General features: G+C 34.0%; 1 protein-coding gene across 1 annotated transcript in view; it reads right to left on the bottom strand.

The window, feature by feature from the left end:
• Window positions 1-25,119, bottom strand: part of Dync2h1 (dynein cytoplasmic 2 heavy chain 1) — a 318,483-nt gene that overhangs the window by 118,260 nt on the left and 175,104 nt on the right. Inside the window, exons 77-80 of the mRNA XM_033764303.1 lie at window positions 19,327-19,487; window positions 17,296-17,421; window positions 12,161-12,271; window positions 728-883 (exon numbers count right to left, since the gene is read on the bottom strand). Coding sequence (XP_033620194.1) covers window positions 728-883; window positions 12,161-12,271; window positions 17,296-17,421; window positions 19,327-19,487 — 554 coding nt within the window. The remainder of the gene's footprint in view (window positions 1-727; window positions 884-12,160; window positions 12,272-17,295; window positions 17,422-19,326; window positions 19,488-25,119) is intronic.

The following is a 25,119-nucleotide window of genomic DNA, read 5'->3' as shown; positions in this document are numbered from 1 at the left end:
GCAGAGGCTGAAGACATAGCAGATCTTTTCTTCTGGACTATAGTAAGAAATGTGCATAATTTTTCCCCATGTACAATAGACATTTGATGAATTTTATGCAAATTAATGAAATAATCAAATTCACAGAGAGAATTCTGGCTCGAATAAAAAAATCAGGAAAAGTAGTTACAGTAACTCACAAAGTAGGAGAGAAGGCCAGGAATTTAGCTAGTGGTTCTGCTGCCTACCTGGCAAGCACAAAGTCCCGAATTCCATCCCTGATACCAAACAAACAAACAAAGTAGAAGAGATGATGAAGCTTAGAAAAAACAATGAGGAGTAGTAGACAGGCTTGAATTATATTTTGGAAGTAGAATCTTAGTACTTGATAATGGACTAGGTAGAGAAAGAGAAAAAAAAATAAAAAGCAACTCTTAGAATTCTAACATTAGGAAGCAGATGGATAACTACACAAACAGGTAAGAAAATCAATTGTTGAAGTTTGAGAAATCTGTGAGATATAAACCATAAACATGATATCTGATACTCATTCACTGCTTATAGTGAATCATAATTATCATTAATACTCTAATTCAATGAAATGTGAAGTAGGTAACTACTTATCTAGAAGATAAAATATTAAAATGGAGATAAATTTATGAATTATGAGCCAATCTGTGACTAAACTGTAAAGATATTTTAATAAAATGTAAACTTTTTACTATATCCAAGACATGTTCTTAATTACCTGTGGAATATAATTTCTTCTTTCTTGACATGCAGCGTGAAACCATGCAAAACTAAAGAGAGCATGAGCCCTCTGTATATTATCTTTTTTGCTAACTTGCTCAGGAGTCCAAGATTCATACGTTCGCATTAAATTCTTCTTCAAACCTGGAGGTGACTAAGGAAAAGAAATTAACAGATACTGTATTGCTTTACATAGGACAAATAAAATATGTTCTTAAATATATGAAATCCAAATTAATGGTGTTTCATCAACTTCCAAGTCTGGATTATTTTTACTTTAAAATATACAAGTATAATACTAGTTTTAAGTGCCTTAAATGTACAAATGGGAACATTTTTACAAATTAAATATGTATATAATGAATATCCTAAACATCAAAGTTTAATTGAATTTTGTTTTCTTTACTGCAGCAAAATCATTACTGACAATTGATAGGATCCTGATTGTTACAGGGCAGATTGTTTTTAGTTTAATATGCCAGTTATCCTTCACTAGTTGTTATTTCAATTTCCACTGGGACTTCAACATACCATTTACATATAATGCAAGCTGTTTTTCTTGTGTACTAGTCCAAAATTGAACTGGGTATTACCTGACATTGCTACTATGCAATTAAACAGAAATACAAACCCAGGAACTGAAATGATATACATATTCCTTTAATATTGGGTAAACATGAACCAGATCTGTCTATATAGTATATATTCTATTATGTTTATGTATTATAGATGTTTCTATTTCTGTGTACATACATCAAAATGATAAAAAGTATTAAAATTCTAAAGAGTAAAATAACCCCCCCAAGATAATGTTAATATAAAAAAAAATAAGAACACGATATGGGTTTTTCTGCTGAATTCAATGACTTTGTTTTAAAGGTAAAAATCCTACTAAAATGGTTTCTAGAACTTTTGTTTATTGAAGATTTACTAAAAATCACAGACTATGTCAAATTGCCTCAACCCTGTTTAATAAAGCAGAACAATAAAATAAACTAAATCACTTAGTTTTTTAATACATGCTGAACTACAGGTGATAGAAATTAATAAATCATATTGTTATAGAAGAATTATATGCAAATAAAGACTACATATTTTAAAAAATAACAAAAGCTTTCCATTAAATAGCCCCTGCTTTCATGGCTCATGTATTCCAGTGCTAGATGATAGCTCAGTAGAAGGATTTCCTGGAAGAGTGGTTAGAGAAGATTCTAGAAATGTTCTTTCCTATTAGGCTTCATAATGACATTCATTTAACACATTTACAATATTTAATATATTTATAATATCTTTGCATGCCTGAACTAATTGATACCCCTTTTCTTCCTTAAATGCGACAAGCACTTTCAGAAAAGGCAAAGTACTAGGCTGGGGATTTAGCTATGTGATACTGCTTCTTGCTTCACAAGTGCAAGGTCCACAGTTTGATCCCCGGTACCAAAAACAAAACATAACAAAAAAACAAACAAACAAACAAACAAAAAACAGGTACAAACACTAAGTAGACATTTTTATGCAGAAAACAAATATAAGAACTGTTTCTCCAAATTTAAAGAAAATAGAAAATACAAGTGGGACATCCTTTACAAGTATTTATAAATTTTAATTCAATTTTTTATCATTTTATATATAACTGAAAAGTTGTAAAAATTTCAACAACAAATAGTTTTAGATATATGAAATTTCAGTGGATCTGCTTAACATTACATGTTTGAGGGATATACAGATGGGTAGATGAGGATTTATAGATGGATAAAATCAAACAATGGAAATATAAATAATTTAAGTAAAAAAGAAATGAGAGGTGAAAGGAGCCCAGCTGCCGCTCATGACCCTCTGGTAGGCACGCCCCTTCAACCCAGTACCACAGAGGAGCACTGGCACACAGGTGAATAAAAAGCGGTGTTTGTGCCCCCCCCAAACAAGAAAAAGAATGCCTCTCTGAGGCTCCTAGATGAAAATTGAAGTCCACTGGAAAACTGAAGAAAATCTGTGATAAAGGCACACTGAACCAGCATTAACTGGTAAGTTGGAGGGACCAGCACCTCACATCGGAACCTGGTCTAATTTCAGGGGAAAGACAGTTGGAACCTGCAGTAGAACCTTACAGAGTTCAACCCAGCAGGAGGAGAGAGATCTCTACTTGGGCCTTACAGCCAAAAATTATCTGAAACCTCAGGAGCCAGCTGCTGGCTTGCTGAGACTAATTAGCTTAAATTTGCACACTCCTGTCCACGCTGTCTATTGTGTGAACAGAGGCAAGCCCTGGAGGCCTTCTATTTCTGTTTGTATTTTTTATTTTCAAAGTAATATTTTTCATTTATCTTTAATCTTTTAAAAATACTTTTTATCTATTTTTTCCTTTCTCATTTTTTTTCTTTTTAAATCTCCTTATGTTCTTTCCTTTCTCTCTCTCACCCTCTCTCTCCCACCTTGATTTCCATTACTCCCCTCTTTTGTTCTTGTTCCTATCCTAATTTGAATTCATTTTCTTTCTTTTCTCCTTCTGTCAATTGCCATTAGTTTTAAAAGAAAGTGATTACAGTCTCTAGCCTCCCTATTGATGCTAGTTTGTTCTGTTCTGGGGAAAATTTTGTTCTGTCTTCTTTTCAACAGCTTCCTCGAGTTTGTGTGATCTTCCTATGTCCTCTGACCTCATTTCTAACCATTCTCTATCATATCTATCTATCCCTCCCCAACTCCTTCTAAATCCCCATCCTGAAGGGTTAAGTTGCTATACTGAAGAGTTTATTCACTATAAACATATTTTGGGCTGGTCCTCAATTTTTATTTCATTCACATGGTTAAAGGTGATGGATTAATAACTACCACAAATTGTAATTTTCTAAGCTGTGCTTGATGCTATTGTGTTGCTGATTGAATCACTTGGGCTAAGGTGTTGTGATTGAGCTAATCAGTTGTCCTCCCTGGTATAATGAAAATGAGTTTCCCATAGAGACATTAGAGATTCAAAACCTTAAGACCAGCTATATCGGAAGGATCGAAGTATTGATCCAGAAATTAAACCAAGGAGAGTAGCAATGACAAAAATAGAAATGAGAAGGCATTTAAACAAGACACAGACACAGGCTTCCACCCCACCAAAGGTAAACTCTGGGGGAAATGAGATGGAAAAGTCTGACAGTCAACCACCAGGAAACCCTGAACTGATACCACAGGAAGTAAAAAAAAAAAAAACAGATAAGGGACAATCTAGAAAAATTCAAAATGGAAATAATTTCCCAGATAATCAGAGATGGTGAGAAGAATGAAAGACAAGGTTAGAGATTACAGAACAGAAACAGATTAAAAAAAAATAGATGAGCTCAGGACCATGATGGAAACCATGAATGTCCAGTGTAGGAAAGAAATGGAAATGAATGCCCAACATAAGAAAGAAATGGAATCCCTGAAACAGATTCAAACAGATATCCAGGAGATTAAAAACTCTACAGAAAGCATTCGCAGCAGAATCAGTGAATGTGAAGATAGGATTTCAGATACAGAAGATAGGATTGCAGTAAGAGATCATGAAAAGAGAGATCTCTTCAAAACAGTAAGGGACCAAGAGGAATTAATCCAACAACTTTTATATGATGCAAAGAAGAATCATATGAGACTGATAGAAATCCATGAAGTAGCAGAACAAAGTACAAATGACATAAAAAAAAAGCTCACAGAATTGATGACAGAAACGACCCAAATAGAGGGGGAGAATTTGACATACAGATAAGTGAGGCACATAGGACTCTAACCTGCCATGATAAAATATTAAATCTACACCTAGACATATAATAATCAAAATCCCAGAAACCCAACAGATGAACAAAATATACAAGCAGTTAGAGAAAAGAAAGAAATCACAAGCAAAGGAAAGCCCATCAGAATCACAACAGATTTTTCAACACAAACCCTCAAGTCTAGGAGAGCCTGGAGTGAGGTATTTAAAGTCCTAAAAGAAAACAATCTCCAACCAAGATTGATCTATCCTGGAAAACTATCTTTCAAAATTGATGGGGAAATAAGATACTTCCATAACAACGAAAATCTAAGAAATTTCACAAACACCAAATTGACACTCGAAACACTACTAAACAATATCCTGGAAAAAGAAAATGATGACCACAATGCCACAAGGGTCAACAGAGCAAATATACCAGGAAAGGCAAGAAATTAAAGGGAGAGAGGAAAAAATAAACAAAAGAAACAACAACAGGAAAATAATGTAACAATGAAAAGCCAATACATAACAATTATAACCATCAATGTTAATGGCCTCAATTCACCAATCAAAAGAAACAGGCTGGCAGAATGGATTAAGACGCAAAATCCAACAATACACTGTATACAAGAAACCCACTTAATCCACAAAGAAGTTCAAAGACTGAGAGTAAAAGGATAGAAAACAGTTCTCCATGTGACAGGAGCCGGAATAAGCGGGGGTAGCTATCTTATTTGCTGACAGAATACATTTCAAACTAAAACTAATGAAGAGAGAAAAAGGCCACTACTACATTCTTGTAAAGGGAACAATAGAAGAGAAAGAAATGACAATCATCAATATATATGCACTGAATACTATGCTCACAACTATACAAAACAAATATTAATGGATATGAAAAATGAAATAAGCACTAATACAATTGTATTGGGGGACCTCAATACTCCACTTGACAGAGAGCACTTTAATAGCAAAAAAACCTAGGAAATGTCACAATGTAAGATAACTTCTGCCCTTTGCTCTGTTTCATTCAGAATTAACCAGCACCAGAGGCATCTTGTCTCCCTGAAAAGTTATGTAAATGAAAAAACCACTGTTAGCTTTGCTGACTAGAAATGTCCCCTTCCTCTGGGCTAGAATAGATAATTAAATGAATTTCAAAAATAACCTCCCCTACCAAAGAAGTGCAACATCTGGGTTGAAATTCATTACCGTTAGGTGTCATTGATCCCCACCGATGGAGTAAACTTGTTATTTTACTTCCATTCTGCTGCCTCTCTGTGTGTCACTTGCCAATTCCTTCTGTAACATTTGGTGCACTGACAGGGAAAGAAAGGACTAACTGAAACAGCCCATGTTCTGCCAGAGGGAGCGGCTGTTGGCCTCCTCAGAAGGGAGGAGGTGCACCCCTAGGATTTCCTGGGTTCCCTTTCTAGGACTAGGAAACTAGATTGCCAGCAGCGGATCATCCAAATCTGGAACAGAGACAGCACAAGGAAGGCTTTGAATGGCAATGTCTGTCTGAATGGTGATATTCCCTGGGCAACCCCTAGTTTATTTTGCTTTTGTTCTGCTTTTGTCTTAATTGAACGTTTGGGCAATTAGATTGGAGGCCTGATTACCCTCCCTTCTCTGCTGTTTGTAGGATTTATGTCCTCAGTTTGGGCAAAATATAGAGTTGTGGGCCTAATCATCCTACATCTTTTGCCATTTGTGATGGTTCGATAGCACTCAATTTTTTAAAATTTAATTTATTGGTACATTCTAGGTAGACAGTACAGTTACATTCATTACTGGGATCTTGTACCTTTACATGCAATTGTGCTTTGTATTGTGCTTTGTAAGGGGCCCCAGGGAGGAAATGTGTTAACTTCTTGTGGGATCGTGTGAAAGAGATTTGCTTAGGAAAGTGAGTGGAACGAAAAGCAATCAGTAGTCTCCTCTGTTTGCCAAGGCAAAGGGAGGGGGCTTTTACACTTAAAGATCCCTCCCTGAGTGGCAGAGCTTGCGTGTGGCCTGTTTCTGCAGTTCCATGGCTAGCATTTAATATGAGCAAAATAGAACTCTGATGCGACAGTGTTCCTTCAGCTCTAATGAGCCTTAATTGGGACCTAGAGGCCTGACAGCTGGGAATGTGAGCGATACCCACCCTTTGTCCTGCGATACTGGGTAAGGGAATATCTAGGGATCATGGGAAATGCAAATACTAAACCAAATGTTCTTGTGTACATGATTCAGAATTTTGATAAAGGCTTTGTAGGGGACTATGGGGTAAAATTTAGACCAAAAGATGCTCAGAAAACTTTGAGAGTTATCATGGCCTCAGCTATGCCAGATTTGGCCCCAGAAAACAACTCTAGACAAAAGAAAAGTTATCTCCCTTTGTTTTTAACTGAGACTTTGGCAATTTGGAGCCTTGTACGCTCTGTTTTGGGGCCTGAACAACTCAGCCCAGGAGCTGCTCAAGCACCTGCTCTGTAGCTATCAGCTGCTAGTAAGAACTGTTTAGCTCTGGTCTTAGAATACTGCTTGCCAAATCCTGTTTTTCACATGGCAGACTTGCCTCTCTCAGAAAATGTGACATCGTTACAGGTAAATCCCAGTGCTTCCCCTTTTGAGGGGGTCAAGCTGCCTCCCCCTCCACTTGAATTGCTAAGATGACAGATGTGGAGGAGGTGGAGGCAAAAAAGAAGAGAACTGTGGGGCCTTACTGCATTGGAGGGTGCAGATGGGAAACCATGGTTGGACCCAGAGAATGGAACAGGCCTTGCTCTCAGATTAGGAAAAACTAAAATGAGAAAATAAATCTTGGATGAATTAAAAACACCTAGGAAATCTCTGAAAAATATACAGCAGAATAGAGAAAAAGCACTTCAGGCTATAAGAGCACCAAGGCCAGCCCTATGTTATTAGCCTAATGCTGCCTGAAAAGGTCTGGAATCTAAAACACAGCCAGAGAAACTGCAACTGTGCTTTACCAGATATTAAGGGATTTTACAAGAAAAATCAAGTCGCAAATTTTAACTATTTGATAAATGTCTCATTGTTTCAGTTTGAGATGATGTTTGATTGGTGTGCCTAGAAGAAATTTTCTTATACCTTACAAATTCTTAAATTGTGATTATAGGGTCAACTTGCTCTTTTCTGTACTTTGTTGATTAAAAAATAAATCAAGGTTAATACTGTTATCTTGGCAGCCAGTCAAATTTTAAGATGCAACAATCTGAGAACAGAAAAAAATGACACTTTTAAGATTTTTAACAACTGAAGTTTGTTATAAAAGGTTAATAGTAAATGAGACAGAAGAAAAAATTAGGAAAGCTATAGGTAAAAGAGATACACTTTTGATATGGAAGGATTTTGTATATTTGTCTTGTTAGAAAGAGATAAAGAAAGATATACAAGGCCAGAAGGCCTAAGTATGTAGAGGTGTGTAGAAATGATTTAACAAGAAAATATGTTTCCTTCTTAGCTTCAAGTTTGTTATAAAAGGTTTACATTTACAGTCATAAAGTGCTTTCATTCCTTTTGGTTCTAAATCTACAAGAGATCTCTGGTAATTGACCTGTAAAAGTTTTGACTAGTCTTAACTGAAAGAGATTTTATAATTCAATTGGACAAATACATATGAGTGCACTCTAGTTTCATAAATTGTCACGTTTGTCTATGTCTGTCCAATTGTTTAAAAGCTGTTCATCCAATTATATTTTTTTATTAAAATGATGTCAAGTGTAAAAATACTTTGTTAATTTCTACAACCTGGTTTTATAAGTTAAAATTTGTCAAGATAATTAAATATAAACTCTTAGGTCTGGATAGACTCCTGTTAATGAAAAAAGAACAGCTGCTCAGAAATATTTATTCTTGTCTTTATTCACTAATGGGAGCCCCAATAGTTTTCATAGCCTTCTAAGATAGATACAGCCCCAATAAACATTGCTAAATATGTTGTTATATGTTTATATTGCTTATCATCAAAGAGTTGGATTCTAAATATGTTATTGTGATATGTTTATAATGGTCATTTTCAAAATGGGATTTTTTCTGTGGAAAAAGGGTTATTAAGAGGTTTTATTAGAAAAATGCTTTTGATACTACCAAATTAAAGGGCATAAAGTTTCATTATATAATAATTATTATTATTGTTAATTTTCTGAGGTACTAACGGAACAGAAACTTCACAGGGTATTAAGAAGCTATTAACACTGCTTTAGGAGGCAGGATATAAAGTTTCACGGAAAAGGCTCAAATTTGTATACAGCAAGTCAGATATCTATGACTCCAAGTTTGCAAAGGAATAAGCTGCTTGGGAAATAAAAGGACTCGAAAGCAGACGAGAGAATTTTGGGAGGCGATAGGTTTTTGCAGGATCTGGATTCCAGGGTTTGCAGACATAGCCAAACCTCTGTATGAAGGTTTAAAGGGCCCAGAAAGACAGTAATCATTATAGTGTGAAAAGCAAGAGTCAGCATTTAAACAGGTAAAACTAACTCTCTCTGCTGCCTTCCGTATCAGGGATCCTAGATGTGACCCAGCCTTTTATTTTGTACGTGACTGAAAGAACTCATACTGCATTAGGTGTGCTCACTCAAAGAGTAGGCCCATGGAAACAGCCAATGGCATATTTATCTTAGAGTTTGGACCAGTGCAGAATTTAATGTAATGGAGACTAAGAGAATGATACAAAAAATTAATGAATTAGGGCCGGGGATTTAGCTCAGCGGTTCGGTGGCTTGCCTTGCAAGCGAAAGGACCTGAGTTCAATCCCCGGTACCAAAAAAAAAATTAATGAATTAAAGAGTTAATTAGACAAGAGAAAGAAATAAAATAAAGATAGGAAAGGAAGAAGTTTAACTGTCACTATATGCTGATGATATGATACTTTACATAGAAGATCCAAAAAAATCTGCCAAAAGACTGCTAGACTTAATTGACAGATTCAGTAGAGTAGTGGGATACAAAGTCAACACTCAAAACTTAATAGCTTTCTTGTACACAAATAACAGACTTACTGAGAGAGAAATTAGGGAAACAATTCCTTTCATAATAACATTGAAAAAAAAATGAAATATCTAGAAATCAAGGTAACAAAGGAGACAAAAGACCTCTACACTGAAAATTACAGCACTCTGAAAAAAAGAGATAGAAGAGGATATAAGAAGATGGAAAAACATCCCTTGCTCCTGGGTAGGAAGAATCAATATAGTGAAAATGGCCATACTTCCAAAATTTCTATACAGATTCAGTGCAATCTCTATTGAAATCCCAACAGTATATTTCACAAAACTAGAGAAAACAATCCAAACATTCATTTGGAACCAGAAGAGACCTAGAAAAGCAAAAACCAACAGAGACATGGCAGGGAATATCACAATTCCCAACTTGAAACTATACTACAAAGCCACTGTGATAAAAAGAGCAGGGTACTGACAAAGACCCGAGGATCAATGGAATAGATGAGAAGATGCAGAAATAATACCAGACATTCTCTGCTACCTCATCCTTGACAAACAAGCCAACCATCCTTGCTGGAGGAAAAACAGCCTCTTTCACAAACAGTGTTGGAAAAACTGGCTTTCAACTTGCCAAAGATTAAAACCAGATCCTTATTTTTTTCACCATGCACTAAACTAAAATCCAAGTGGATTAAAGATCTAAATATCAAAACAGGAACATTAAACATGCTGGAAAGTAAATTAGATAGAAGTGTCGAAGACATTGGCATTGGAGGAGACTATGAACAAATCCTCAGCAGCATGAGGACTTGCACAAAGAATAAACAACTGGGATCTCATTGTATTAAAAAGTTTTTGAAGTACAACACAAATCACCAATAGAGCTCAGAGATAACTTACAACGCGGGAGAAAAATTTTTACCAGCTGTTTCTCAAAGGACTATCATCTAGAATATATAAAGAATCAAAAAATTCAGATGCCTCAAATACAAAGACCCAATTCAGAAATGGGCATCTGAAATGAACAGACATTGCTCAGACAAAGAAGTAAAGGCAGCAAATAAATATTTGAAAAAATGTTCAACATCACTGGTCATTTGAGAAATGCAAATGAAAACAACTTTGAGCTTCCACCTTATCCCAGAAAGAATAGTTGCTATTAACAAATCAACCGATAACAAATGCTGGCAGGGCTGTGGGAGAAAGGAACCCTTCTCCATTGTTGGTGGGAGTGCAGACTGGTGCAATCTCTGTGGAAATTAATACTGAGTACCGCAAAGAACTAGGATTAGAGGTTCCATCTGACCCAGCCATCCCTCTGCTGGGTATCTTTCCAAAAGAATTAAAAGAATCATACCACAGTGACATATGTACCCCCATGTTTATAGGCAGTTTGTACCAGCTAAAACTTGGAAACAGCACAAATGCCCATCAACTGGAGACTAGATAAAGAAGATTTTTTTTTATATAAAATGGAGTACTACTCAACCATAAAGAAAGATAAACTAGAAACATCTATAGCTAAATGAATGTACATTCAGGCTATCCTCTTAAGTGAAGTAAATAGGACACATGAGTAATACTGAATAGTTTCTGTGGTGTGAAAAAGTAAAAGTATAAATAAGGTCAAATGGTATAATTGGGAGAGTGAAATAGGAAGAAAATGGCTAAAGGGGAAGTGGGAAGGGGAGGAGAAAGGAAATAAGGGAAAAGAAAAAATGTGAAAAAACGAAAAGAAGGAAACAAATTCTTTATAAATAGAGAAGGGTGAAAGGGATGAAGGGAGGGCATGGATATGGGGAAAAAACAAGAACCAAGACATATCATGTAAAGGTGCAAGATCCCAATGATAAATGTAACTGTATTGTTTGCTTTAAATGTACCAATAAACATGGTAAAAATGATAGGAAAAACATATTTACTTGCTGAACAATGAGGGTTGAGACTTACATTCATATTGTATTAAAAAATTAACTACAAGTTCATTAAAGACTTACATGTAAGACCTTAAATTGTAGATTTGTAGAAGAAAATACTGGGAGAGGGTTTTGTGACTTTGATTTAGCAACGATTCCTTAGAGTTGACACAAAAGGCATAGGCAACAAAAGTAAAAATAGGTAAGTGGAACTGCATTAAATTTAAAACTTCTGTATAGCAAAAAACAAAAATACAATAAAAAAGCAAGCAACCAAATGGGTGAAAATAATTTGCAAAGTACCTAATAAGATTACAGAAAAAAATTTTAATAATTCAAAAACAAAAGTCAATTAGAAATGGGAAGATAATGAGTAGACTTCTTCAAAGAAGATACACAAATGTCTGACAAATATGTGAAAAGATGCTAAACATCATTAAAGATCAGGGAAATGCAGACTGAAACCACAGAAAGATAACATGTAACACCTAATAAGACCATTGCTGTTAAAGAATATATGGTGTTTCAGTTTTACAGGATAAAAATGTTCTAGAGATACATGATATAACAAGCTATATATTGTTAACATTATTATGCTGTACAAAGTCTTTATCAACCACTTAACAATGATTATAATTGTAAAGTTTGTGTTCTTAGTACAAAAAATGATAAAATTGGAAAAGAAAAAATTTAAATTTTTCTGTATCTTATGCTATTATTGCACCTAATTTAAATATAAAAAGTTTTTAATAAGTTTTATATAGATAATTGTTTACAAAGTTTTAGGAGGCATGTATAGATTATTGCTCTTAAACAACACCCATTTTAAATTTTCTTACCTCATATGTTATCTTCAAACTTGACTGCAGTAAAATAGGAGTAAAGTTGGGATGAACTTCTGCAGTGAGCCAAAGACGAAAAGTATCTTTAGGTTGAAGAGTATTCAACTCCTTGTTTACAAAAATAACAATAAAAAGCTACTTAATATGCACATACACACTCCTTTTTAGCAATCTATTCTTAATGCTTTTCTTATCAAAATTTTTCTATGACATTCTGATATATTTTTCTGTGACATTCTGATACAATGTTCTGATTAAATTTCTGTTAAATTTTTATCGTCTTTATCATTAGCTTACTGTAATGAATGAGAACTTAGACCTAAAGTCAATTTCACTTTGTGAAAAAAATCCAAAACTTTGTTGCTTATTTGCCCTGTGACCTTGGGCTCTATGACTTACCTCTCTAAGTCAGAATAGTACCTACCACATAGGCCTGTATAAAATATTTAGAACAATGTATGGGATATAGTAAATACAAAGTAAGAGTCTCATTATTTCAATTGATGCTTCTGCAATTTTATATTGATACTAATTTCCTTACTGGCTATTTTTAGTTGTACATTTGGCCTGAATTTTATATTTTTTCAGTGCTGAAGATCAAACCTAGAGCCTCAAATACGCTAAGCAAGAGCTTGACAACTGAGCTATCCTCCAAACTATAAGAAATTCGAATCACTATACAAATTTATCTTCCCATACCCCTCATGTTATGTAATTTGGTCATTTACTCAGATTTCACATTCCTTCTGTCCATTTTTCTCTTTGTAACCTAACAAATTATTGCTCATTTATCAAAATGCAGTGTAACTGTTTCAGAGGAGTATCTTCACTAATTTTGCACTACCACAATGCCAAGCAGAATCAATGCTACTCTGTAATTTCAATTCTGTGGTATTCATCATCCTATACTGTAGTTATATATAACTTTTCTAAACTACATGGCAAGACAATAGGTACAAACTCCTTATGTAACCAGCACCTACCACAATTCCTGCTTTTTCTATAATCAGCAAGTGTTTTTAGATCAAATGAATAAATGAAAAAAATAGCTGTTATCTCCAAAAGAGAACAGTCTTAATTTTTTTAATACCATCTATGTCTCACTCTAACATTTATTATTAATATTGTGTAAAATTTATTTAAAATAATAAAAATATGGAAGAATACCTATAAAAACATTGTGCTTGCTTAAAACTGTAAATGCTAAAATGTATTTAGACCTCAATTTTAAAATGTAATGTTTCTATTAAAGTTTCCTAGGTTATTCACATCTAAAAAGTTTAAAAAGACATATAATTTTTGTGATACAGTTGAGTATACAATAAATTTATAAATTTATATCCAAACAATTCATCCAAAGTTTCCCCAAAAAAGCAAAAGAAAAAACAAAGAAGAAAAATTATTTTTAAACTTTTGTAATATAATCTGCCCTATATATCCTTCAGAAAGTCCTAACATTTGCTTATAAGACTAAAGTTATATTTTACATAGATTAATAGCTGTCAATCAACTGTTTAGGACAAAGAGCAAGACTTAATTATTCACTGGTCTTTACTTCATTTTAAAATATAGGACAGAAGGGCCAGGAATTTAGCTCAGTGGTGCTGCTGCCCACCTCACAAGCACAAGGTCCTGAGTTCAATCCCTGGTACCAAAATAAATAAATAATATATATGATAGAAATTAGAGAAACAACACCTTTTGCAACAGCATCTAGAAAAATCAAATACCTGGAAATCAATCTAATAATGGAAGTGAAAGACCTCTTCATTGAAAACTACAGTACTCTGAAAAAGGAGATCAAAGAAGCTATCAGAAAATGGAAAGATAGCCCCTATTCTTGTATAGGCAGAACCATTACAGTGAAAATAGCCATACTTCTGTAGGAGACCAAATATTCATACTCTCAGAGTTGTTTTTGAGCCTAACATAACCGCCTCCATGTTTACATCTGAGTCACCTCACTGGCACAGACATGCCGATGACTGTACTAACGGCCTTGCTCATTTAATGACCTAATCTGTTACATAACAACTGTATCTCATCATGACTGTTACTGTACAACATGTTTCTCCTTTATCATCTTGTGATTAACTACTTCCTCTTACAATTTTGTGGTTTTTGCCTTTATATACTGCTTGTGCCTGCAAATAAACGAGACCTTGACAAGCCTCTGCTTGGTCTCCTTCTCTCTGCGCCTCTTTTGTCCTATTTCCAGGTATCTCCCCTTCTCGAGCTCTTAATTACAAGCCCTGCTGGCCGGGGCATACTTCCAAAACTGTTATATGGATTTAATACAAGCTCAATCTAAATACCAATAGCATATCTCACAGAACTAGAGAAAATAATTCTAAAATTCATATGGAACCACCTCTGCTTGGTCTCCTTCTCTCTGCGCCTCTTTTGTCCTATTTCCAGGTATCTCCCCTTCTCGAGCTCTTAATTACAAGCCCTGCTGGCCGGGGCATACTTCCAAAACTGTTATATGGATTTAATACAAGCTCAATCTAAATACCAATAGCATATCTCACAGAACTAGAGAAAATAATTCTAAAATTCATATGGAACCAGAAGAAACCTAGATTAGCAAAAGCAACCCTGATTTGAAAATATATTACAAAGCTACCATGACAAAAACAACATGGTACTAGCATAGAAAGAGACCCAAGGATCCATGGAATAGATCAGAAGATGTGGATACAGCTCCAAGTACACTCAGCTATCTTATCTTTCACAGAGGGGACAAAGACCATCACTGAAAGAAAGATGACCTCTTTATACAGTGCTGGGAAAACTGGCCTTCCACATGCCAAAGAGTAAACCTAAACTCATATTTTGACCCATGCACCAAACTAAAATCCAAATGGAACAAAGATCTGAATATTAAAACATAAACACTTAATTTGCTGGAAAACAGAATGTGTAAAACTTTTCAAGACATAGGTACAGGCAAAGATTTTATGAACAAAACCTCAATCACAAAGGAAATATTACAAATAACTGGGATCACATCAAATTAAAATACTTTTGTACAGCAAAATGAACCACCCACAGAGTGAAGAGACAACCTAAAGAATGGAAAAAATTTTTACCAGCTACTCCTCAGACAAAGGACTAAAATCTAAAATCTACAAATAACTTCAAAAAAACAAAAGACATAATAAAACAAAAAATAAAATATATAAAGAACTAAAAAAAAAAAAAGAAAGAAAGAAACTTCTCCAAATTTAAAGACCCAATCCAAAACAGGCATGTGAAATAAATACATTTCTCAGATGAAGTACAAACAGCAAATATATGAAAAAAAAAATGTTCAACAGCACTGGTCATTACAGAAATGTAAATCAAAACTGCATTAAGATTCCATCTCACTCCAAAAAGAATAGCTATCATCAAGAAATCACTCAATAACAAATAATAGCAGGGATGTGGCAAAAATGAGTGCTTCTCCAAAGTAGGTGGGAGTGTAAACCTGTGCACACTGGAAATCAGTGTGGATATTCCTCAAAAAACTAAAACTACAGGTTCCATTTGACCCAACTATTTCTCTTCTAGGTATATTCCCAAAAGAGTTAAAAGCATCATTATCACAGCCTTATATGCATACCCACATTTATAGCATCACAGTTTATAGTAGCTAAATCTTGGAAACAGCCCACCCATATGACCATCCATGGATAAAGAAAATGTGGTTTTTATATATAATAGAATACTACTTTATCACCAAGAAGGATGAACTTGAGACATTTTTCAGTAAATAGATGCACCTTAGGACCATAATTTAAGTGAAATAAATTGTACACATTTAAATATCACATTATTTCCTTTATGTGAGAAAACCCAAGAGGGCAATGAGTAAAACGGAGGGTGGATATTGGAAAGTAGGAAGAACGTATTCAAATAGGAAGGTGAACAAGGGAGGGGAGTGAGCAAAGAGAATAGGGATTAAAAAAAGGTAAAAGAAAAAAAACAAACTAAACTTTTATAAATGAGGAGTGGAGCAAGAGTTGGAGAGAGGGAGGGGAATGGGAAAGAAAAGAAGAATTAAGATATATTACATATAGGTACAAATAATTCTCTATGATGAATGTGATCATTGTGCATGGCAAACATGTACCAATAGAAATTAATGAAAACATTAAAATATATGACTCAAGTATGAATTTTTTATTAAGACACAAGTGATTTTTATAGAAAACAATAAAATCATTATATATTCATATGTAGTTCAGTTCCATAATCTATATCTTTTGATTACAAGTAATGAAACATCAAAGCCCATTAATTCATCCACTCAGGCGTGAGGTCATGACAAGAATTACTGAGTATCTGTTTTGTGCACAATGCTACCTGTCAGTTTATATAAGGACTGCACAAATTTTCAACACCTCAGAAGCAGGATAGGGTGCCCTCAATCTATTCTGGTTCTATTTTGTAAATTAGTATTGCCAGAGTGATTCAATTAATTAATTACTAACCATCCTGCCACAGACTTCTCCTTGCTAAGTGGCAGGATGCAAACATTGTATTCTGCTCAATTCTCAGGGTCCTCAATAACCTAAGTCATTCCAAGTCACCTAATTGCACCTTTCCCCCATTTCCCTGTCTAACATTACTGTCAAGGGCATCTGTTCAGTCCTTGAACTTGACATGTACATCTATAACACTGTATCTCTACCTGAGCTATTGCAAATAGCCATAACAAGCATTCTTTGACTACACTTAGCTAAATTACAATCATCGATAAGGAACACTGCCTTGGAGTCATCTCTCCTCAAGACCATATCTTTCTAACATGAAACCACACTAGTATAAATAGGTTTTCTAAATAGTCATCTAAAGTGTCCACTATTTTCTTTTACATTTTTTTATAAGGTTCACTTTCAACCTTTATTAATAATTCTTAGCTTCACTTAGATGTGCTTAAAAGACATTTCATAAACTTCCTATTAAGAGACCCATCTTGTTTTGCGCTAATGTATTTTTAATGGAAATAAATACATGTTTAAAATTATTTAACAATTACTAATTTTCAAAAACATAATGCATGAAATTTGAATATGAATGCTTTTTAAAGATCACTGAACTTATACAGTATATACGTAATTTATACCATATTTATCTGAATCTACCTTTTCCAGAACTGGCAGCCAAGATACCACAAGATGTAAGTTTTTCAAACAGAGCCAGTCTCCATTGTGAGCACATTCTCTTAACATCTGAATTGCTAAATCAGCTTGACCTTGACCCATGGCAACCTACAAAAACAAAAAATTAAGCTAAAAGATTTGCTAACACATTGTAACATTGTAAGAGTAATAAAAATGATAAACTATAAACTTCCCTTACTGGATTTAATATAAACTTTTGAAGAAAAACCAAACTAATATGAGGAATTAATCATCTCCAAGAAAATGAATTTAAAATTTCATATGCATAATCTTGCTGCTCAAGTCACCACTAACAGATACAACCTGTAGAAAAGGGTGCTTTGCCATCAAATACTTCACTGATAATGCAATACTGTTGTAATATAATAATATACCATACCAATGATTGAATGGAATGCCCTAGAATAGGTGAAAATCTGTTCATTTGTGCTCAACTGCTTTGCTATCTTTTTATCCATTATTTGTGTTTTGCTTTCTGAAATTCTTGCTTTTCAACTTTTTCCAGCTAGAAATAGTCGGGTTTTTAAATCACTAGTTATTTTCCTCACCAAAAAGGTTTATAAACTTGCCAAAAACTGAAGATAAATTTAAATTTCAAACTCATTTGTAGAAAACAGGTAATCTGAACAAATAAAAGCTTCTTTTCAAGAAAACATATATTGATAAATTTTACTCAAAATAATGTATTTCCAGTTGATGGGCATTTGGGTTGTTTCTAAGTTTTAGCTATTACAAACTGTGCCTCTACAAACATGGATGCTTAGTTCTTTGCGGTATCTCCATATTGATTTCCACAGTGGTTGCACCAGCCACTTGGAGGCTAGATAAAAAAGATGTGGTTTTTCTATAAAGTAGAGTACTTACTCAGCCACAAAGAATGAGAAACTAGAGACATTTATAGCTAAATGGACGCACACTGAGGCTATACTATACTCTTCAGTGAAACAAATAGGACACATGAGTGAATACTGAATAGATTCTCTGGTGTGAAAAACTGAAAGTGTAAATAAGGTTTAAATGGTAGAATTGATAGTGTGACAGAGGAAGAAAATGGCTAATGGGGAAGTGGGAAGGGGAAAGGAAATAAGGGAAAAGAAAAAATGTGGAAAAAAAGGAAGAACTGGAAATAAAGTCTTTGTAAATAGGGAAAGGTGTAGGGGGTGAAGGGAGGGCCAGGGGTATGGGGAAAAAATAAGAACCAAGACCTATCATGTAAAGGTACAAGATCCCAATGATAAATATAACTGTATTGTTTGCTTTAAATGTACCAATAAACTTAACGGGGAAAAAATAACAAAATAATGCATTTCTTTCACTTTAGGTTAAGATTTTGCCAGTAAATCTTACAATTTATTGTAAAGGCATCCAAGTAAAATTTTAAAAGATATTCTTAAAATGTACGCAAGTGTATTAATTTCCTATTGCTGCTCTATCAAGTTACCACAAATTTAGTAGTTTAACTCAAATTATTATTTTAGACTTTTGGAGTTCTTCACAAATCTAAAATTGAGGTGTCTGAATTTGAAAACAAATGTAATAATATATGGCTATTTTTGTTCGAGACTATCTGCAAGAAAACCTTTTCCTCGCCTTTTCTAGCTTCTGGGAGCAATTTACCTTTCTTTATGGCAACTTAATCCACCTTCAAAGCCAGTAGCACAATATCTTCTTTCCTCTCTGACCTTTACCTCCGTCTTCCTGTCTTATATCTCACTTGCACGGGCCTGCCTCTCTCTTATATAGACGCTTGTGATTATCAGTAGGCCCACCTGGATAATAGAGGCTACTTTTCCCTTCACAAGATTCTTTAACTACATCTGTAGAGTTTTTGCCATACAATTATTCACAAGTTCTGACGACTGGAACATAAGACACCTTTCAAGGAATTATTTGGCCTAGCACAACAAAAAAAAGGCCCATTTCATTAATAGGATCTATTGCAACAGGAATAGCAATGGAAGGAACAAAAACAGCAAGGAAATTTGGATTCACCTGGTGATAACGTTCTCCACTTCTTTCAGCATTAGCAAGTTCTTGAAGTTCCTGAGAAGGATCAGCACCCGGGGAAATAATTATCAAAATGGGTTCAGTTTCCAGTGTCTCTTTGTATAAACGTTTGAGATTTAGAGGAAGTGGGGATAACTGTTTCAACCCTACAAGACATAGTGAAGGAATTAAAAAATAAAAAGCAACATGCATCACAAAAGGCCTTTTAAAATAATTGCATGATATATATAATACAGAATACCTTGGTAATTTTTGACCTTATATATTCAAAATTTTTCAGTCTAAAAGCATTCACATTACTAATAGTAGTTATAAATAATATTTATTAAATGCTTAGGATACCAACCTTTTTTGTTTTGTTTTTGTTTTTTGTTTTTTTGAGGCAAGGTCTCACCATGCAGTTCACATTGGTCTTGAACTCACTATGTAGCCAAGGATGGCCTCCAACTCATAGTGATCCGCTTGCCTCAACCTCCTGAGAAGTACTAGGATTACAGCATACACCACTGCACTTGGATCGATGTGCCAATCATTATTCTAAATGCTTTAAATGTTTATCTTCTAATCATAATGATACTAACTAGTTACCCTGAATGCCACATTTAATAGCTGAAGAAATACATAGACAGCATTGCGTTCTCACTGTAAACAGCGGACCCTTAACTTATGAACATGATCAGTTCCCAAGGGCTGGTTGGTGTTAAGTCAATATATCTGAGACCTGGGTATTTACCTGGTTACATGCTATAGATAACAACAGGCAGATGAATCTTCTACTAACCTAATTAACCTAAGTTGTTTATATGTCAAGCCAGTTGTAACTTAAGGGTCCATTATATTTCTCTCCCTACAAGAGAAGACTGAACCCTTCTAACTATATATCTAATACAATGTAGTGCTTTATATGCTAGCTAGGTTCCTTCTCTGTGCCACATATATGGGGAAATTTGGTTCTAAATCATGTACTATTATGTTATGAATCAAGAACCACCTCCAAACTCTCACGACCTCAGTGGTGGGGCTTCTGGAAAGTGATGCAGGCACTAGTACAAGTTGGGATCTGGTCAGAAGTGGGTCATTTCAGGCATGACCTGGAAGGGTGTGTCTCTCTCTCTCTCTCTCTAGCTCCTACTTTCTTTCTCTGCTTCCTGACCATGATATGAGCAGCTTTTCCTCCAAAATGCCTTGGAGGCAGCCAACTATAGCCAAAATAAACCTCTCCTCCTTTAAACTGTGGGTTTTGGGTATTGGGTTCCACCATTGTGGAAAGTTACTACGACATCAGGATAAACAATTCTACTGTCATACAAGATAGCTCTTGTGCTCATCATAATAATAAACAGAATAGAAAATGAAAATAATGATTAGTTTGGAGGTAGAAATATGCCATTGTCTGTCAGGGTTCCATGATGTAATGGAAATATGCCATTGTCAGTTTATATTTATTAGTGAATATGCTTATACAAATCACTAAAAGCCATTAATGCCTTCATTCTCAATTGTAAAATAGGATAGAATAATCTAGAGGTCCTTTAGGAGCAAGTAAACTGTAAGAATTCTCAAAAATACCATTCATCCATCACCTACTCTATGCTAAGCAATATATCAAGTACTTTACCTGATTTCTAAACAATACAATAACCATGAAAAACAAATACTGTTATGTTAATTTACACGTAAGAAAACTAATAATACTCAAAGAAGTTGAATGTCTTGCCAAAGGGTATCCAGCTGCTAACTGCTTATTGTATTCAAACACAATTCATCTGTGCGCTTTCTACTCTCCAGCCCTCAACAACTACTTTGTAGTGTTACTTGAATAAAAAATTATAATTTTCCTATTATTCTTAAATCTCTTCTGCTAAAACTTGAATATTTTGTATGATTAATATATTTAAGAAAAAGGCCTGTTTCAATTAAGAACTTGTTGGAATTTCTGTTGTATATTCTGCTTTACTGGTCTGAAGTGAAATAAAAAGAATACCAAATAAAGTTTAAAATAAAAAAAGGATTAGGAGGATCTAATGTCCAACAAAATGACTGAACAGGCAAGAAGCATTTCCACATGTTCTCAAAAGTAGAAATGAATATCTTTTATTTTGCTCTTTAATTTATATTTTGGGCTTCTCATGTAAGAGAAATATTTAAGCTTGTGTGATTTATTTCACTTAACATTATGGTCTCAGGGTGCATCCATTTTCCTACAAATGACTCAACTTTATCCTTTTATGGTGGACCAGCACTTCACTCTGTGTAAATATTACATTTCCATTACCCATTCATCTGTTGATGGACATATAGGGAGCTTTCAAGATTTAGCTATTATGAGTTGAGTTGCTATAAAGGAAACAGAGATATGTGCAAAATGGAAGAGGATCAAGAGATAGAGGGGAGAGGAAAGAAGGGGAGAAGGGATAAAAAAAAAGAATTAAGATATGTTATGTATATGTACCACTTCCTATGGTGAATGTAATCATTATTTACTGCAAACATATACTAATAAAAATAATTTTTAAAAGTAGAAATAGACAAGATTGCACCTCAAAAATACACATTCTTAAAGACTTTTGTAGCAATGACTTTATACATTCAATGTCATCCAAATGGTGAAAAAAGGTATTTCGAGGTGTGAAAAACATTTCATGCCTGAAACATCATTCTGTATTCTCCACAACGGCAAACTATAATGGGAAGAAAGAATTTTCAAAGAAAGAAATAGTCCTTCTACCAAGTGAAACTGATCATCAATAGTCATTTGAAATTGATACACTGCTTCTAGAGGCTTATTTTATTAATTTTATGTCTTTAGCAGTACTAGGGATTAAACTTAGGGCCTTCCACATGCTACACAAATGCTCTACCGTTGAGCTAAATCTCCAGCCCACAACTTTTATTTTTAACTAAATTTAAATTGCTAACAATCACATAGTTTCAAGAATAAAAACAAAATATTTTGTACCTATAGAAGTGTAATGAGAAATATTTTTATCCATTCAAGCGCATTCATTTATTCATACACTCAATAAATATTCAGGCCAATTAAATATATTATGTTATTTAATAAAGTATCTCTAACTCTCAAAAATGTGCATGGCCTTCACTCAGCAACTAAAATTATTTAAGAAATAATTCAGCATATGGACAGACAAGCAGGTACAAATGCTTCCACTGTAGCTGTTGATATTAGCTAAAAACGGGAAAGACATCAAGTTTTCAACAGGAGTCTGCATGTGTAATTCTCAACAGCCATAAAGGAACTAAAGTTACAAAAATGAAAAAAGATTATTTAAGAGGATAGGAACATGATTCCACACTATAATGTATATAGATCTAGATGCATAAAAAGAATAGAAAGATATACATAGAAATGCTACTAACTCTGAACAATGGACTAACAGGTGTTTCTTATGTCCTTTTTATTCCTCAATCTTCTGATTGTGTAATTAGTATCCCATATGATTAAAATATCAAAACATAATAAAGATACTTTCATATGAAATAACTACTGAAACATAATTTACTTGGAAAATATATACCAATATAAAAAGATAAAATGCAGATTGCCATGTTGTCATTCCTTAACAAATAGAGTGTAAACTTCCTAAGGGAAGGTGTAATTTTGTTTTGTTTACCATTTTATATTGAGGCTAATTTAATTCAACTATAATACCTAATTTTGCCATAAAAGATAAACCTATGTTTATTCATTTTACACAATATTTGAAAGCAAGGGAACATTCTGAATTAGAAATTTTTATTTTCAGTTCTAGGCAGTGAACTCAGGGCCTACACCCTGAGCTATATCCCCAGACCTTGTCATTTTTTGAGACAAGGACTTGCTAAGTCAATACTATGGACTTGAACTTGCAATCCTCCTTTTAATATGACAAAAGTGCCATTAGCATTACTTGGAATTACATACTGGTCATTCATCCATCAAATTCCAATATATTGTCATTGCAGTTAAACAAACTGAATATATTCATTTATCTTACTAACCCAAATAATTCTGACTTGGGATACCATGAATAATGCCAGGGCAAATCATTAAAAACTATTTAATAAAGCTAGAATGTAAAAAAATAAAGTTAATTGCACTGTGAAACCATGGGGATCTTGTATTTTGAACATGGTCCTTTTAGACAAACATATTTCTTTTAAAAGAAGAAAAAAAGAGCTAAAAATGACAAAGGAATAACATCACTTTATTGCATTTTATTTTACTTAGATAAAATCCTGAGATAACAAAAAAGAAATATTTTGCAGTTTATAAATTAAAAAGTAACACTCTTGTACTTCTCAGGTACCTCAGTAAAGAAAGTACCAAATTAATATTAACTTACTACAGGTTGTAAGTATAACAGATTCATTTTTCCTCAGTCATCATATCCTCCATCACAAAGGATTATGTCAGTTATACAAAATTACCTTCCCTTTCTCAGGAAAGGCAACTATCAAAATGAGCCACAAATGTCAATAAAAAGGAAAAATAACAACCTATTAACCCCAAAACATGAGCCAATAAAATGGGGAAACACCTTTTTAAAACAGAGTAAACCTCAACACTGGAATCAAACAAAAAGAAATTTTGTGGCAAGCAAAATTTTAAAGATACCTTTTTTAAGGTTCTGAAGCCTTGATTATTCGATCAAACAGTAAACTTGATACTATTATGAAGGGACATTGCTTCTCTGGCTAATCTAATCATTTGTGCCCTAAAAAGTAGTGCTGTTTCACTGCTTGGAGTCATAGATGCAACAAAAGAGAGGAGAGATGTGAAGCATGAAAGGAATCAGTTTGTTATTCCTGGCTTTATATCAAAGAATACAAGCTGCCTCTAAAGCCGGAGAATGACAACAAGCAGAAAGGAAATAGGAACCTCAGTCCTACAATGCCATGGGACTAAACCTGAGTGACTTTGGGAAGTGGATTTTTCTCAGTCTCCCTTGGAAGAGTTCCAATGGCCAACACAGATTTAGACTAGTAAATGTTGCAAGCAGGCAATGATAATAAATAGGTGTTGTTTCTAAGCTGATAAATTTATGGCAGCAGTAGAAAATCATATTACCTGTGTTGTTCCTTCCCTTAGACACATACTTCACATGTAGGTTCAACAATGGAAGCAACATGCATGAGATGGGATGACAGCACAGACAAGACAGGAAGAAGATTGTAAAACTAGGAAAGTTTTATAGCTCAAAAAAACTTGATGGGAAATCATTACAGGTTTCCACTTTAGCTATCCAGTACTTTTATGTGAGCATGTGTCTTTGTATTTCAGGTACTTCAATCCATATCACATAATGTCATTCTCAAATAGTTCCAGAATATCAAAATTAAATCAGAATTACAGACGTTAAAAACTTTGGAGCTGGTACCACTATTTAAAGAAATACTAGTAGTAAAATGTAGTGGATTTTGCCAGCATTTTTATCTTGCACTGTAGGATTATATTAGGCCTAAAAGTTTTGAGGATTGCTCTAATTTAAATCTTCAAATCAACACTACTTTCACAAATTCACCTTTGTAAACTACTAATTTAAAGTTTATACATTGCAAAAGAATTACTGAAACTTAATAATCTTTCCTTATAAATAAGAAATTACATTTGAAATCAAATCTCTAAACTTTCACTTAAAACATCTAAGTATAGCAATTATTCTTTAACAATTGAGCATATAAAATTTAGGCACACCATAAAGCCTGAAATTTTACATTTGAAAACTTTATTAATAAAACTACTTAATCAAATACAAAGTGATCTACCCATAAAATAGT

This window comes from Fukomys damarensis, unplaced genomic scaffold (assembly GCF_012274545.1).
Source record: "Fukomys damarensis isolate Sample0158 unplaced genomic scaffold, DMR_v1.0_HiC HiC_scaffold_16, whole genome shotgun sequence".
Lineage (NCBI taxonomy): Eukaryota > Metazoa > Chordata > Mammalia > Rodentia > Bathyergidae > Fukomys > Fukomys damarensis.
Note: the sequence above shows the minus strand (reverse complement) of the source record. Positions and strands in the feature narration are given on the sequence as shown.